The following is a 14,642-nucleotide window of genomic DNA, read 5'->3' as shown; positions in this document are numbered from 1 at the left end:
AATGGTGAAAGGTATGGGTCCAGTTTCAGTCTTCTACAGGTTGCCAGCCAGTTCACCCAGCATCATTTGTTAAATAGGGAATCTTTTCCCCACTGAATGTTTTTAATTGGCTTGTCAAAGATCAAGTAACAGTAAGTAGCTGGATTCATCTCTTGGTTCTCTATTCTGTTCCAGATATCTACTTCTCTGTTTTTGTGCCAGTACCATGCTGTTTTGATCACTATCTGTTAATAGTATAGTCTGAGATCTAGTAGTGTGATTCCTCCTGCTTTGTTTTTATTTCTGAGTAATGTCTTGGCTATTTGAGTTTTTTTCTGATTCCATATAAAATGAAGTATTATTTTTTCAATATCTTTTTTTTTCAATATCTTTAAGGTATCTGTATAATACTTTGAGATAATAATTTAGGTTTTATTTTTTCTTGCTAACATTTCTCCTTTCCCTTTTCCCTTCCAACTGAACTTTGGTCCTGTGCATGTGGGCTGAGTAAAATTCCAAGGCAGGGCAGAAAAACCCACGAATGATGGCAAGTTAAAGCCTGGTGCAATGGCATTCAGAGCTAGAAACCAAATGCAGTTATAGAAAATGCAATTAAAATTATTATTCTGATGGGTTTGTGTACTGAGATCACTGCAGCCTCAGGTTCAATTTTAACATAGATACCTGCTGCATATTTTTCTTACCTACTCATTTTTGAAAGCTTTCTACAATTTTTTGGGGGCTAATGACACTTCCTCACTCAGTGAAAGGGTATAGAAGGAAATTAGGGGCTCTGTGCATATCCATTCATACAAATTTGTTAATTACCTACTGTGTGCTAGTATAATCCAAAGTGTAGAGAAATAATTCACACACTCAAGTGAGCAACAGGAAGCTGGTGGCTCCCCCAAGAGAAGTTTCTGGACAGTCTGAAGACCAACCTTGTGGTGTGTGTGTGTGTGTGTGTGTGTGTGTGTGTGTGTGTGTACAGGGGCATCTCCCAAGGGAGAGGCCCCTTCATCTTTATCTTTTGTTTCCTGTCTCTTCCTTTTAAGCCTTCTTCTCCATGGTAAGCTATTCCCCTAATTTTATGGTAGCTGAATTTGAAAAATGGCCTTTTGTGTGAAAACTTGTCAAAGGCTTGTTTCAGTTTTTCATCTATAAAATAATGAGACAAGATGTGGCGATGACTACAATTTCATGTTATTCTAAAATCCCGAATCATTGAAAACCCCTAAATAAAGAATTGATGCCTCTTATGCTCATTCAAATTTCCTCATCACAGATTTTAGTTAATCCAATTAATGGTGTCCAAATTTAAAAAAAAAAAAAAAAAGAATGGAGGTAGGTGAATCAGTACTGACAGCCTGACATCTCTGCACTCTGGACCATCATTGCCTCATATTCAGCATGCGCTGCCTTGTGTTGAGCTCCTGGTGGGCAGCAGTAGGGCCACATTTTCATTCTGCCAGGCTGTGATCTAAGGTGGTGGCTGCTCAAAACAGATGGTTTTCAGCATCACTTGATGAGCTTTGAAAATAAAATAAATGGCACACACAGAGAGAAAGACTTCCACGCCTCCTGCCCAGATGTTCAGATGCTGCAGGTCTAAGCCATGGCTCAGGAATCTGCAATTTTTTAACATCTCCTAGGTGATTTTGATCAACAGCTGCGTTTGAGAGCAAATAGTCTGAAGCTTATTGAAACCCTCTCTGTGTATGTGTCTGTGCGTGTTTATAATCCCCCTCAAGATCTTTAGTGCCTTTCTGCCTATAAGGTTTCAGGCGCCATATGCAATCTCTGATCTGAGTTTTCCTTGCAGTGAAGGCAAAATCATAGCTTGTAACTCTCTGCATGTTCGGTACCTAGCCCCCAGTGGTACACGGCTGGCCATCACTAGTCACTTTACTGAGAGTATGAGAACCCAGTTTTTAATGTCCCCGACCTACACAGTGCAGCCTGTCAGCTCAGCAGATACAGAAGGGACTTCCTGGCTTGTAAAGTTCTCTGAGAACCTTCTTACTGCATGTCAGTCTATTGATAATTCCATAGGCCTTTGTTTCACCCCAGGATGACTTCAAAATTTCCCAGATGATTATTTTTCAATAGTCCTTTTATAGATGGGGAAATTCAGAGTTAGAAAATATCTGTAGGCTGGTACATGGTAGAGTTGGAATTTGAGTCTAAGTCAACAAAATGAATTTGGCTTCATATTAATGTCTGGCTCATAAACCCAACGTGATGTTTTAATATAACACATAGAATTACTTTAATCCTGTGCAATAGGCTAACAAAATTATTACCCAAATCAACTTTTTAAAAAAGTTTTTTGTTTGGTCAAAGGAAGCATTTCTGGAAAAGATGAGAAGGTCGGTGTTACTCATTCAACCCTTACCCCCTCCCTCCTAAAACAGAATCTTTGTTGTACTACCTCTGAGTTCAGATTTTAACCTAGTATACATCAAGGAACCTTAGCCAATGATCACAGTCTCAAAGGACGAGTCACAAGTAACTCAAACAAATTAGCAAACAAGTCATCAAATAAAACATATTTATGATATATTGATCATTCTTTCCCCCCATAAATTGTGAAGACAAAAATTGGTCTTAGCTTCTCATTGTAATAAGCTTTCCTACTTTAAATTATGTTTTATGTATTTAAACACCTTTATATACAAAGAAGCAGTGTGAGAACACGTGTGACTTTATACATTTTACACTTTTAAGAAAAAAATGAACAATGTGTTTTGAACATCTTAAATTGTAAAAAGAAGCTAATTTGGAAGATTTATAAATCAAATTTGTTAAGTGGCCTGTTTTTTATTTGAAGATGACAAGACTCTAACTCAAGTAAAGCTGGCTTGTAAGGAGTAACTCTGCCCACCCTCTGCTTCGCTGGTTAGGAGGCAAACAGGAATAACAAGCTCCGGAAGAGAAAAATAAGTTTAACGTATCTTCCCTCATGGAGTAGGTTAGAGCAGCTCATCACAGGGGTTTAAACTGGTCCATCACCCTAGAAGGTAGAAAAAGTGAATTAGTTATGATGTTCATTTTTTTGTTGTTTGTTTGTTTACACAGACTCTTCTTCCCTCCTGCTTCCCCACCCTCACCTGTCTTCCTCCCGGCCTGTACTGATTGCCTAGGGAATGTTTTCTATACTTTGCTGACTTTGTTTCAGAGCTTTAATTTGTCACTTACCTGAGTTTATAGGAGTTGAAGCTTCGTTTAGTTTGCATCATTTATTATTGAAAATTATTTTGGTAAGTGGTGCTGGGAGATCAAGTGCTGTGTGTGAAGTCACAGCTAGTAAGTAGAAGAACTGGGATTTGAACCAATGAGGCTGAACCCAGAGATGGTGTAACTTTCCTTGGAGCTATGCTACCTCACTGATTTTCATACCACTAATAAATAGCAATCAGCCCCATTGACTGCACCTTCTAAATGTGGAAATGAATGCGTATGTATCCCCCTGTGTTAGGCACTCCAGCAGCAACTTTAGGAGGTAGGTTGTAAGAAGCACGTTTTGCAGATCAGGAACAATTGAGAGCAGATGACTTGGCTGAGACCACACAGTTGGCGTTCGAACCAGGTCTCCCGGTTGGTATTTAAGGCCTGTTTCCCTCTATCACTTCATTTAAGGACTGGGCCAGGTTCAGGAGTCGCAGTGAGTGCTTTCCACCTGCACTGATAGATATTGATTGACACACTCTCTCCATTTAGGCCAGAGGGGATTAGAGTGACAGACTGAGAAATTAGCTTGCTGAGGTCACTCAACTAGGAAGCTGGGTACTGTGTGGGGGGTAATGCTGGTCAGATGAATGAGAAGCAAGCGGCGAGCAAGAGAGAAATCCTCAGCCAGTTGATTTGACAAACTGCTGTTTCCGTGCATGGAAATACTTAGTAGTGAGATTTCATGACTTTGAAAATTAACTTTTCAGTGGGGCACCTGTAGCTCAGTAGCTAGAGTGCCAGCCACGTACAACAAGGAGCTGGCGGGTTCGAACCCAGCCCAGGCCTGCCAAACAACAATGGTAACTACAACCAAAAAATAGCCAGGCGTTGTGGCGGGCGCCTGTAGTCCCAGCTACTTGGGAGGCTGAGGCAAGAGAATCGCTTAAGCCCAAGAGTTTGAGGTTGCTGTGAGCTGTGACGCCACGGTACTCTACCCAGGGCGACAGCTTGAGACTCTGTCTCAAAAGAAAAAAAAAAGGGAAAATTAACTTTCCAAGAGTTCAGAAAGAGACAGAGGGTAAGTTCAAGTTTGTGAACACAGGTGAAAGTTTTGGGGTGGTCATTGTACTATTCCTTCAACTTTTATGTAGGTTTGAAGTTTTCAACATAAAAAGTTGGAGGAGGAGAAAAGAGAAGGACAGAAAGGGGAGATGAAGGAAGGGAGGCAAGAAGGAAGGAAAGAAAAAGAGAACGGCAGGGGGTACATTCAGCCTCCGTGGTTCTCAGTGCCCACGCGCTGACAGCCGTGGATTGCCTTTTGATTATCAAGTGATTCAGTAGTTAAGGTCATCAGGTATGGTGTCAGAATAAAAGGAACTCACTGTTCCCACTGGAAAGAGTCAATGTTTTGGAACCTATGGGTTTATTTTATTTATTTATTTATTTGAGACAAAATGTCACTATGTTGCAGTCGGTAGAGTGCTGTTGCATCACAGCTCACAGCAACCTCAAATTCTTGGGCTTAAGCTTTTCTCTTGCCTCAGCCTCCTGAGTAGCTGGGACTATCACACGCCTGGCTATTTTTTGTTGCAGTTGTTATTTTCACATGCCCGGCTATTTTCTGTTGCAGTTTTATTGTTGTTTAGCTGGCTCAGGCCAGCCTTGGTGTACGTGACTGGCACAGTAGCCACTGTGCTATGGGTGCAGAGCCTATTTTATTTTTTATTTTAGACAGGGTCTCATTCTGTTGCCCTGGGTACAGTGTTGTGGTGTCATAGCTCACAGCAACCTCAAACTCTTGGGCTCTACCCATCCTTTTGTCTCAGTCTCCCAAGTAGCTGGGACTACAGGTACCCGCCACAATGCCCCAGCTATTTTTAGAGACAGGGTCTTGCTTTGCTCAGGCTGGTCTCTCTCTCTCTCTCTTTTTTTTTGGTTTATTTTATTTTATTTTATTATTATTTTTGGCTTTTTAATTTTATTTCGTTGCTTATTTTTTATTTCTTTACTTTTGTTGTTTTGTTTTGTTGTTGTTGTTGTTGTTGTTGAGACAGGGCCCCATCCTATGCCTCTGAGCAGAGTGCAGTGGGCGTGGTAGCTCCCTGCAACCTCAGACTCGGGCTGCCTCAGCCTCCGGAAGCCGGGGAGTGGGGATTACAGGCGATCTGCGGCGCCCGGCTGGGTTTTTCCATTTTTTTCATGAGTCGGGTCTCACCGTCGCTCAGGTGAGTCTCAAACTCCTGAGCTCAAGCAATTCTCCCTCCTCAGCCTCCCACAGTGCTGGGATTACAGGCATGAGCCACCGCACCCGGCTCAGGCTGGTCTCTTGAACGCCTGAGCTCGGGCAATCCACCCGCCTCAGCGTCCCAGAGTGCTAGGATTACAGGCATGAGCCACTGAGCCCAGTCAGATATGTCTTTTCAATTCACAGATGATATTATCATGAATTTGAAAAGTAATTATGTTTTCAATAACTCCTGCATAGTAAGTTTACCATGCAACTTAAATATATAGGAATTGAAGCTTCACTTTATGGTCTAGTAAACATAAATTTATTGTGGATGAATTACAAGATTTAAATGCTCAACATTCTCAACTGCTATTATAAAAATAATTTTGGTGGATTATTAATCAGTAGTTTTCTTGACCCCCTAATGATGTTTATTTTATGTGTGTATGTATGTAGTGGTAGTAGGCTGTAGTTTTATTTACTTTTTTTTTTTTTAAACTTCAGTTTCATATATGAAAACTCTACTGGAGGATATTATTTGTTTTGGATCATGTAAACAGTTCAGGCCAAGCAACTACAGTGAGGAAGTCTAAGCATGGGTAGACCAGAAGCCCCTTCTTCCACTGCATGACCTCAGGGATTGTGAGATAAGATTATTTAATCAGTAATCAAGTTCTCATGAAGGCAGCATCTGTAGTTGTCAGCCCTTGCCAGTGAAGGGTAATGTCTCGCTTGACTGTAGGTCATGAGATCCCCAACCCATAGAGGGTCCTGCCCCAAATCCAGAAGGAAAGGACACTGAACAGATAGGCCAGGAAGAATCTGGACAGCCCTCATTATGTTTAAAGACCCAGAGATGTAAACGCAATATAAGAGAATTGAAAATGTATAGAACAAAAATTCAACACGCAGTGACATTTATTTGCAGTACATGCATTTCACTTCTAATTAGAGGGACTTTTATTTTTAAAAATAATCTGTGATTATTAAAATTTTTTGAATACTGTACGCTAGATGGAGGGAAAAAGTCAGTTTTCTTATGCAGAAACAAGTAGCAATCAACATTTTGGTTGGATTTACTTTAGGGTTTTTGTTTCTAGTCACAGTGTTGTTTAAAAATTATTTATTTATTTATTTATTTTTGAGACAGAGTCTCACTCTGTCATCTTCATTGGAGTGCCGTGGCTTCACAGCTCACAGCATCCTCCAACTCTTGGGCTTAAGCAATTCTCTTGCCTCAGCCTCCCAAGTAGATGGGACTACAGGCGCCCGCCACAACACCCGGCTATTTTTTGTTGCAGTTGCCACTGCTGTTTTAGCTGGTCGGGGCTGGGTTTGCACCCGCCACCCTCGGTATATGGGCTGGTGCCCTACCCACTGAGCCACAGGTGCTGCCCTAAAAATTATTTATTGATATAATTGTATATTATGTTCAGTTTTTGTATCCTGATCTTTTTAAAGAACACCATCTCATAAGGATTTTCAATACCATGACAGTTTGAGGGAAACATTCTTTTAAAATAGGGGGAAATGAAATAATAAAAAGAGAAACTCTGGGAGAATATAAGTATAAAAATTTATGTGACTTTATAGTCGAGGAGGCTGGAGGGAACTAGGTACACAGGAGTCAGAGGTTTGGAGGCTTTCTGACTGGATATCTTTAAGTCTCTGTGTGTACACATAAGGACACAGTTAATTGTTGAGCTGTGTATGTATAATGCTTATTAAAAATTTAAATAAAATGATTGGAATCATTTAAACTTTCACCCTGATATTAACATTAAGTGGATAGACCTTTATTTACATATATTTACATAAATTCCCCAATTAAAGAACTCTCGAGTTTAGTTTTTTCCTTATAGATTAGTCTATGCTTTTAATAACTATGTGTTAATGATTGCCTGATGTGATTTGGTCATTCCCTGAAATAATCAGACTGTCTCACTATCTGCAGGGTTTTTTGTTTTTTTTTTTGTAGAGACAGAGTTTCACTTTATTGCCCTTGGTAGAGTGCTGTGGCATCACACAGCTCACAGCAACCTCCAACTCCTGGGCTTAGGCGATTCTCCTGCCTCAGCCTCCCGTAAGTAGCTGGGACTACAGGCACCCGCCACAACGCCCGGCTATTTTTTTGTTGCAGTTTGGCCGGGGCTGGGTTTGAACCCGCCACCCTCGGTATATGGGGCCGGCGCCCTGCTCACTCAGCCACAGGCGCTGCCCTATCTGCAGGTTTTATTTTTTCTATTTTGTTGCTGGTATTTTACAAAATTATTTGGAGATTAAAGCCTGAGTGATTTCCTTTTCTTTCTTCTCATATGAGAACCACTTCTCTTTTTTCCCATATCAGAAATCATATGTAAGTCTCAGTTTTTCACTGGTATGTTCCATTCACCTGGGGAAGTGAGAATACTGTGGGCCAGACCATGGTGGTTGTTGCTGACAAGAGGCCCGTGTGACAAATGCTCGCTTTCTGTGGATCTTCATATAAATATCATTGTAAGCTTTTATATGTGGATGGAGTCCAGTGTTTCCAGGACTATGGTCAACAGGAGGAGAGACTGAATACTGTGGCCAGCTTCAGCCAGGCCATGTTAACACGTACAGGGAACAGAACTTCCAGGTCCAGCAGTGCCACATCCCTGTCTCCACGAGCTGGTGGCCACACTCACCACCCCCTCGTCCTGTTAGGCTGGTGGCCTGACTTGGCCTCATGCTGAGAAGAAGCCACAGAGATCTTTACTCACCCCACAGCAGCCACAGCACTGGCAGTCTCCGCAGAGGGTCCCCAGGAGGCCATTGATCACCTGGATGGCACAAAGAACCATCTGGATCCCTCCTACGACCAGCAGGATGGAAAAGAGGGTCAGATTCCAAGGAACCACATCAGCAGGATCTTGGCACTTGCTCCATAAGGCTTGGTCATTGAGATAGTCCCTGTGGGTGACACAGAGGAGAAAGGAGACATTTGTAAGGAACATGTGATCATGGAGACTGAGAAGGTACCACAACAATTTTCTTGTGTAATATCTTCCATCCCAAACAAGCTGCACGAGAAAATACCCTGTAATGACAAAACAAAAAGAAAATCTACCATTTTTTACTAAACACATCCTAGATGCCAGACGCTGTTCTAATCGCTTTGCACATAGTCACTCATTTCTTCCTCATAGAAAGCTATGATCTTTTTTTTTCCACTTCACAAATGGGAAATTCATGCCCAGAGAGTAAACGGCTTGCTCCCAGGTCTAAGTGGTAGAGCAATTTTTATGAACTGACCAAGAGGATGGGTAAATTCACTATCCATCAGGGGACCAGAATAATGACAATATGGCGGGAGTAGAATTTCACAAATGTTCACGGCTTTTATACCAACTATCATCATTAGAGATTTTTAAATTTCTTTAATTTTAATATTTTAATTTTTTTTTTTTTTTTTGGGAAACAGACTTTCACTCTGTCACCCTGGGTAGAGTGCTCACAGTAACCTCAAACTCATGGGCTTGAGCAATCCTCTTGCCTCAGCCTCCTGCGTAGCAGGGACTCCAGGTGCCCACCACAATGCCTGGCTAATTTTTAGAGACAGGGTCTACTCTTGCTCAGGCTGGTGTCGAACACTTGAACTCAAGCAATCTACCCGCTTCAACCTCCCAGCGTGCTAGAATTACAGGTATGCACCACCTTGCCTGGCCGTCATTAGAGATGGTTTCAACTTTTGACAAATTATCGGTTAAGTCTACATGAAACCTTGTGGAGTACAGTTGTGTTATACAGCTACAGGGAAGAGCCTGATTTTTTTAAGGCCTAATTTTAACAAAACTGTGAATTTGATTCTACTATATTTTTGTTAACATGCAAGAATTTCACACATAAAATATGTAATTAAATTTTTTTCAAAAATATGCCTTAATATTTTATATGAACTTTAAATTAGGAGAAACTGTAACATAGTTATATTTTCTGACATATAAAGAGAGTTCAGCACAATATGAAGGGCTTTATGCTTTGAAGAGACATGTGAGGTCTGCTATCTTTGAGACAAAAATGAGAGTAAAGAGGGTAAATCTTCTGGGTTATTATAAACTTCTTATCACATTCTTTTTTTTTTGAGACAAAGTATCACTACATCAGCCTCAGTAGAGTGCTGTGCTGTCACAGCTCACAGCAACCTCTAACTCTTGGGCTTAAGTGATTCTCTTGGCCCAGCCTCCCAAGTAGCTGGGACTACAGGCTCCTGCCACAACAGGAGCCCAGATATTTTTTGTTGCAGTCGCCACTGCTATTTTAGCAGGCCGGGGCTGGGTTCGAACCTGCCAGCCTGGATGTATGTGGGCACTGCCCTCTTAACACATTCTTAAAGCCTCAAACTGGTCTCTTTTCCGTTATGCTTCCTCCATCCTTTCAGAGCCTTGATGGGAATCTTTCCATCTGGTTACTGAATTAACATTCATCTTACTGCTTTGGGGTCCTCGTGATGGCCTTCATGATAAAGGAAGCAAGGAGCATTTTGCTCTTGATTTAAGAATAAAACAGTAGCTGAATAGTATTCCATAGTATACATATACCACAGATTATTAATCCATTCCTGGATTGGTGGGCATTAGGCTGTTTCCACAATTTGGCAATTATAAATTGAACTGCAATATACTATTCAGCCTGGCTCTTTGTACCCTCAATGATTCCCCAACAATAAAAAATAAATAAATAAATAAAAATAAAACAGTAAGCTGCATGCCATTGCTCAGTGGTTAGTGTGCTGGCCCACCACACCAGGGGCAGCGGGTTTGAATCTTGCCTGGACCTGATTAACAACAACAACAACAACAAAAAGTGTGTGTGGCATTGATTCATCTTTCTACAAGAGCACAGATGCGAGCAGCTTCTTAGCTGTGTGACTTGTGTACTTATCTGTAAACTGGGAGTAACATTACCTACCACATCACAGGATCATTGTGAATTAATATGATTAAAGTGCCTAGCATACAGCAAGCACTCAGTAAATGTTAGCATTGTCATTATTTTACTTAATCTAAGAAATCTGGTCCAAAAGAAAGAGCCTGGTATTTTGGATTCAGATGAACCTGGGTTTGAACCTCAGCTCTCCTCTTATCAGTGACGTAGTCTTCATACAAGTTACCACCCCCGCTTACATTAGGTTCTTCGTCTATAAAATGGGCGTCTACAATTGTGACAATTCCCTGAGATAATACACCTTATGTATAGTTGCATAAGACTGTTTTTATTTTTCAGTACATTTTTTTCCTCATAAAATTTTGTTTTAATGGGTCTCAAAGTTCTGCCACAGATTTTTGGTCAAGTTCTTTCTATTAAAAAATACTGTTCTTAAAACCTAGTAACTTAAAACTTCCCCCATGAATAAAGCTCACATTGTCCACAAGGGAGTCTCCTTTCTTCCTGAAGGCTTTCTGATTCATTGTCCAGTCTTTTACTGTTAAACTTGAATGGCCAATTGAGAAAAGAGACTCTTCTCCCACTGATTAAGACTGGGGTGGCAGGTGTTAGGGGCAGCATTCATTCCACCTTCCAAGTTTTCTGGAAAGAATCGGTGGCCTTGCCAGCTCTGGCAGCCTTCTCATGCAATGCTTTGATGACACTTTCCACGATTGCCTCGTATTACGAACTGAAAGATGGCTCAGAGGAGGATACTCCCAGGAGCTCTCAACACACGTGTGCTTGCCAGGAACCATATCAACATTGGCAGCGTCACCACATTTTAAGAACTTCGGGCCATCTTCTCGCTTTTTACCTGAACAACAATCTTTTCCTGTGGCTCTGCAAACTTGCTGTGCGACAGTCCAGTACAGGGGCATAACAAGCACTAATTTGGCCTGGATGGCTCAGGACAATCACCTGAATAGTGAGGACAGCTGTTTCCATTGGCAGGCCATTTTTGCTGTCACCAGTAATACTGTCATAACAAATACCTTTGACAGATAACACAGTCTTGACACTGAAGCCCAGACGGGGACCAGGAAGAGCTTCACACAAAGCTTCATAGTGCATTTCAACAGACTTGACTTCATTTGTAACTTGGACTGGAATGAAGGTGGCTCTGTGCTGGGTTTGAGAAGGCCAGTCTCCACCGGGGCCCACAGGGAGAGTACCAATACCACCAATATTGTAGACATCGGGAGGGCTGACAGGAGGGCTCGTCAGTTGGAGGAGTTGGTAGTAGGAGGCAATCCAGAGCTTCAAGCACTGTGATTCCACTGACATTGCCATCTGTTCAGGTGATTTTCCATCCCTGAGCCAAGGCTTATTAGCACTTGGCTCTAGTATGTTACCACCATACCAACCAATGTAACAGAGTCAGGGCTGTAGCCAATTTTCTTAATGTAAGGTGCCGGCTCCCTTAATGATTTCTTATATCTCTTCTGACAATAGGGTGGCTCAGAGGAATCTGTTTTGTTAACACCAACAGTTAGTTTTTCCCTACACGGTGTGTAAGCCAGAAAGGCACACACACAGGTCTGCCCATCCTTGGAGATGCCAGCGTCAAATTCACCAAGAGCAATCAGGACAACACGGTCAGCCTGAGATGTGCCTGTAATCGTGTTTTGGATGCAGTCCCTGTGTCCTGGGCATCACCAATGGTTTTGTGATACTGTCTGGCCTCCAGCTATCACAGGGAGAGGTCAATGGTGAGGCCACGCTCATGTTCAGTTGATCCAACACCCAGGCATCCCGGAAGGAGCCCTTTCCCATCCCAGCAGCCTCCCTCTCAAAGTTTTCAGTGGCTATTTTGTTGATCCTACCACATGTGTAGATTAGATGGCCAGCAGTGGTGACCTTGCCAGAATCTACATGTCCAGTGACAGTGACGTTGATACGAGCCTTTTCCTTTCCCATTCTGCCTTTGATTTAAGGTTGATTTTCATGGTAACTGTTCTTGTGGCAAACCTGTCCCACTAAGAAAAAAATTAAAACATTTTTAATTCTTGTACATCGAACACATCTCTCTGTTATGCATTTTCCCATGTAGTTCTTTCAGTCTTCACGATTTTAAAACTTGATTAGAAGAGGTTACAACAATGCAGCATTTCCCAGACACAGTTTATAAGGGAAAGATCCCAAGGTGAAGTACTTGTCAATCTCGAGTTCAGCCCTCTTCCTGAGAGTTCGTATGGCGGTGGGACGACAGTTCCTCCTGGTGGTGAGATTGTTGAAACACTTATTGGGGGAGACTTGGTAGCGAGGGTTGAATTTGGGTGGTTGGACAAATCCTCTCTGTCCCATTCCTGCCACAGCCTCACCCCTCACAAACCACCACAGATAGCTGTGCTCAGGATTTTTGTTTTTTGACAGAGTCTCACTATGTTGCACTTGATAGATTGCCGTGGAGTCACAGCTCACAACAACCTCAATCGGGCCTTTCTTTTATCTCTCTAACTCTCAGGTTCTGCCAGTCTCAGGGATCCTGGCAAAGGAAGGCTGCATGCACATAAGTCTGATTGTTGTGTCCAACTCTCCAGCTTCCAACCTGTCCGGGTGAGAGGGGACCTACGTTTTTCATGGACCTGGTAGCTAGCCATGTTTCCATATTCTATGAGGTAGGGAGAGCAGAGGCAGTTTACACCCACTTAACTGATTGTTTTAAAGTGTCCAATTATTATGAAGGCCATTTCTATCTGACTTGGGCTAATCCCATCACCAAAGGGGGTAGAAAGGCCTGGATCTCACAGCCTTCTGTCCAGCAGCAAAGGCAGCTGAGAAGGGAGCAGGGGAAGCCCAAATGCTTTGTCTGGCCCACTTTTTGTGGCTAATTCAGATGCCCCGTACTGCAAAAGAAGCTCCAAGGTACTCCTCTGGCCCTACGTTTGGGTTTAATACCCTCCTGTGCTTCCTAGAAGTCTGGTTTCCCTCTGGTACAGAGCCTCTAGGACCCCATCTCTATCCCCAGTTCCAGCAGCAGAATTGTTCCATCAATAGCAGCCCTGTCACCCTGATGGTGTGTCAGGCACTGGTCTAGTAGCTTCACGTCACCTTCCCTAATGCTACAAAGAGGTGTTACTTTACTTGCACACAGTAAACATTCACTGAATGAATGAGCATATACCCATTTCACAGATCAAGAAGTTAAGCCTGGAACATGGAAGTGCCTGGATTTGATCTTAGGTCTGTCTGACTCCAAAGCCTGTGCTCTTACCCCTTTTCATAAACACTCTCCATCAGAGTAGTTCTACTCCCTTAGCATATTTGAACTACGATTTATTTATAAAATTTGATTTACATAGTACAGCTACAAAAGTATGTCAATCGAGGTTGATCTATATGACAATAAAGAGATTATTTTCTTTGATCTCATTTGTGCCTGGTTGAAAGGATTGAAATTAAGTCACAAATTATTATTAGAAAAGCATGACATTTTAGAAAGTTCTAATGCATAATAATGAATTTGGTTCATAATAATTAGCTACAGGCCATAAAATGAAAATAAGGTTGAATGTTTATCAAATAGTGTGAGGGGGGAATTGTTCTGAGTGCCGCACGTATATCATAGTGGGTTATTCTCACCTAAACCTGGGGGAAGATGAGGCTATTAGTCACCTTTCACAGAGGAGGAGCCTGAGAGATGAAGGCTTTACCCAAGTGGGTGGCAAAGGTGTGACTGGACCCTAAGTTAGCCAAAGGCAAAGCCAGTTCTTAACATTTGTGATTTGTTTCTGCTCCATAAGAGCTGAGACCATGTGGTGCAATTGAACGGCATCCCATCCACATGGTCTTTACCTCTTGGGAACATGTGCACAAGCAGCTCTGGGGATCCCTGCTGATCAGCAAGCTTTATAAGTCTTAAAGCTCGGAAGTCTACACGGAATATTTAATTATGTTCAGTTCAGCATCTGGGGGTCTGAGTTGCTGTTTTGAGAGCCCTCTCCTTGTACTCAACTCTTTCCCAGGAAACAGGGAGGGTTGCAGCCTGACCCGGGCAGGGCGGGGGGGGGGGGTGGCCAGGCTTGGCAGCTTCCTCTCCCACTGCTGAACGTCCTTGGCTCTTCCTCCGGCCTTCCCTCCCTTGGCTGTCCCCACGGCCTGTGCCAGCTACTTCCCTCTCAGCAGCTCAGGGTCATGGTGGCCAATTGTCTCAGAAAGGAAGACCTTGGGTGGGAGGAGGTCCTACCTCAAAGCAAGCCGAGAGGACGTATCTCAAAATACCCCAGCTTTCTTTTTCCTTCTAGGATGCTTCTTTAATGTGGGTCTCATGACAGAAAAAGTGACCTGCCTTTGCTTCTTTGATATTATCCCA

General features: G+C 42.5%; 1 protein-coding gene across 1 annotated transcript in view; it reads right to left on the bottom strand.

The window, feature by feature from the left end:
* Positions 1-2,516: 2,516 nt before the first annotated feature.
* Positions 2,517-14,642, bottom strand: part of TM4SF4 (transmembrane 4 L six family member 4) — a 34,373-nt gene continuing 22,247 nt past the window's right edge. Inside the window, exons 4-5 of the mRNA XM_053599674.1 lie at positions 8,125-8,314; positions 2,517-2,992 (exon numbers count right to left, since the gene is read on the bottom strand). Coding sequence (XP_053455649.1) covers positions 2,975-2,992; positions 8,125-8,314 — 208 coding nt within the window. The 3' untranslated portion in view covers positions 2,517-2,974. The remainder of the gene's footprint in view (positions 2,993-8,124; positions 8,315-14,642) is intronic.

The sequence above is a fragment of the Nycticebus coucang genome, chromosome 8, assembly GCF_027406575.1.
Source record: "Nycticebus coucang isolate mNycCou1 chromosome 8, mNycCou1.pri, whole genome shotgun sequence".
Classification (NCBI taxonomy): Eukaryota; Metazoa; Chordata; class Mammalia; order Primates; family Lorisidae; genus Nycticebus; species Nycticebus coucang.
This window is presented reverse-complemented; position numbering and strand designations above follow the sequence as displayed.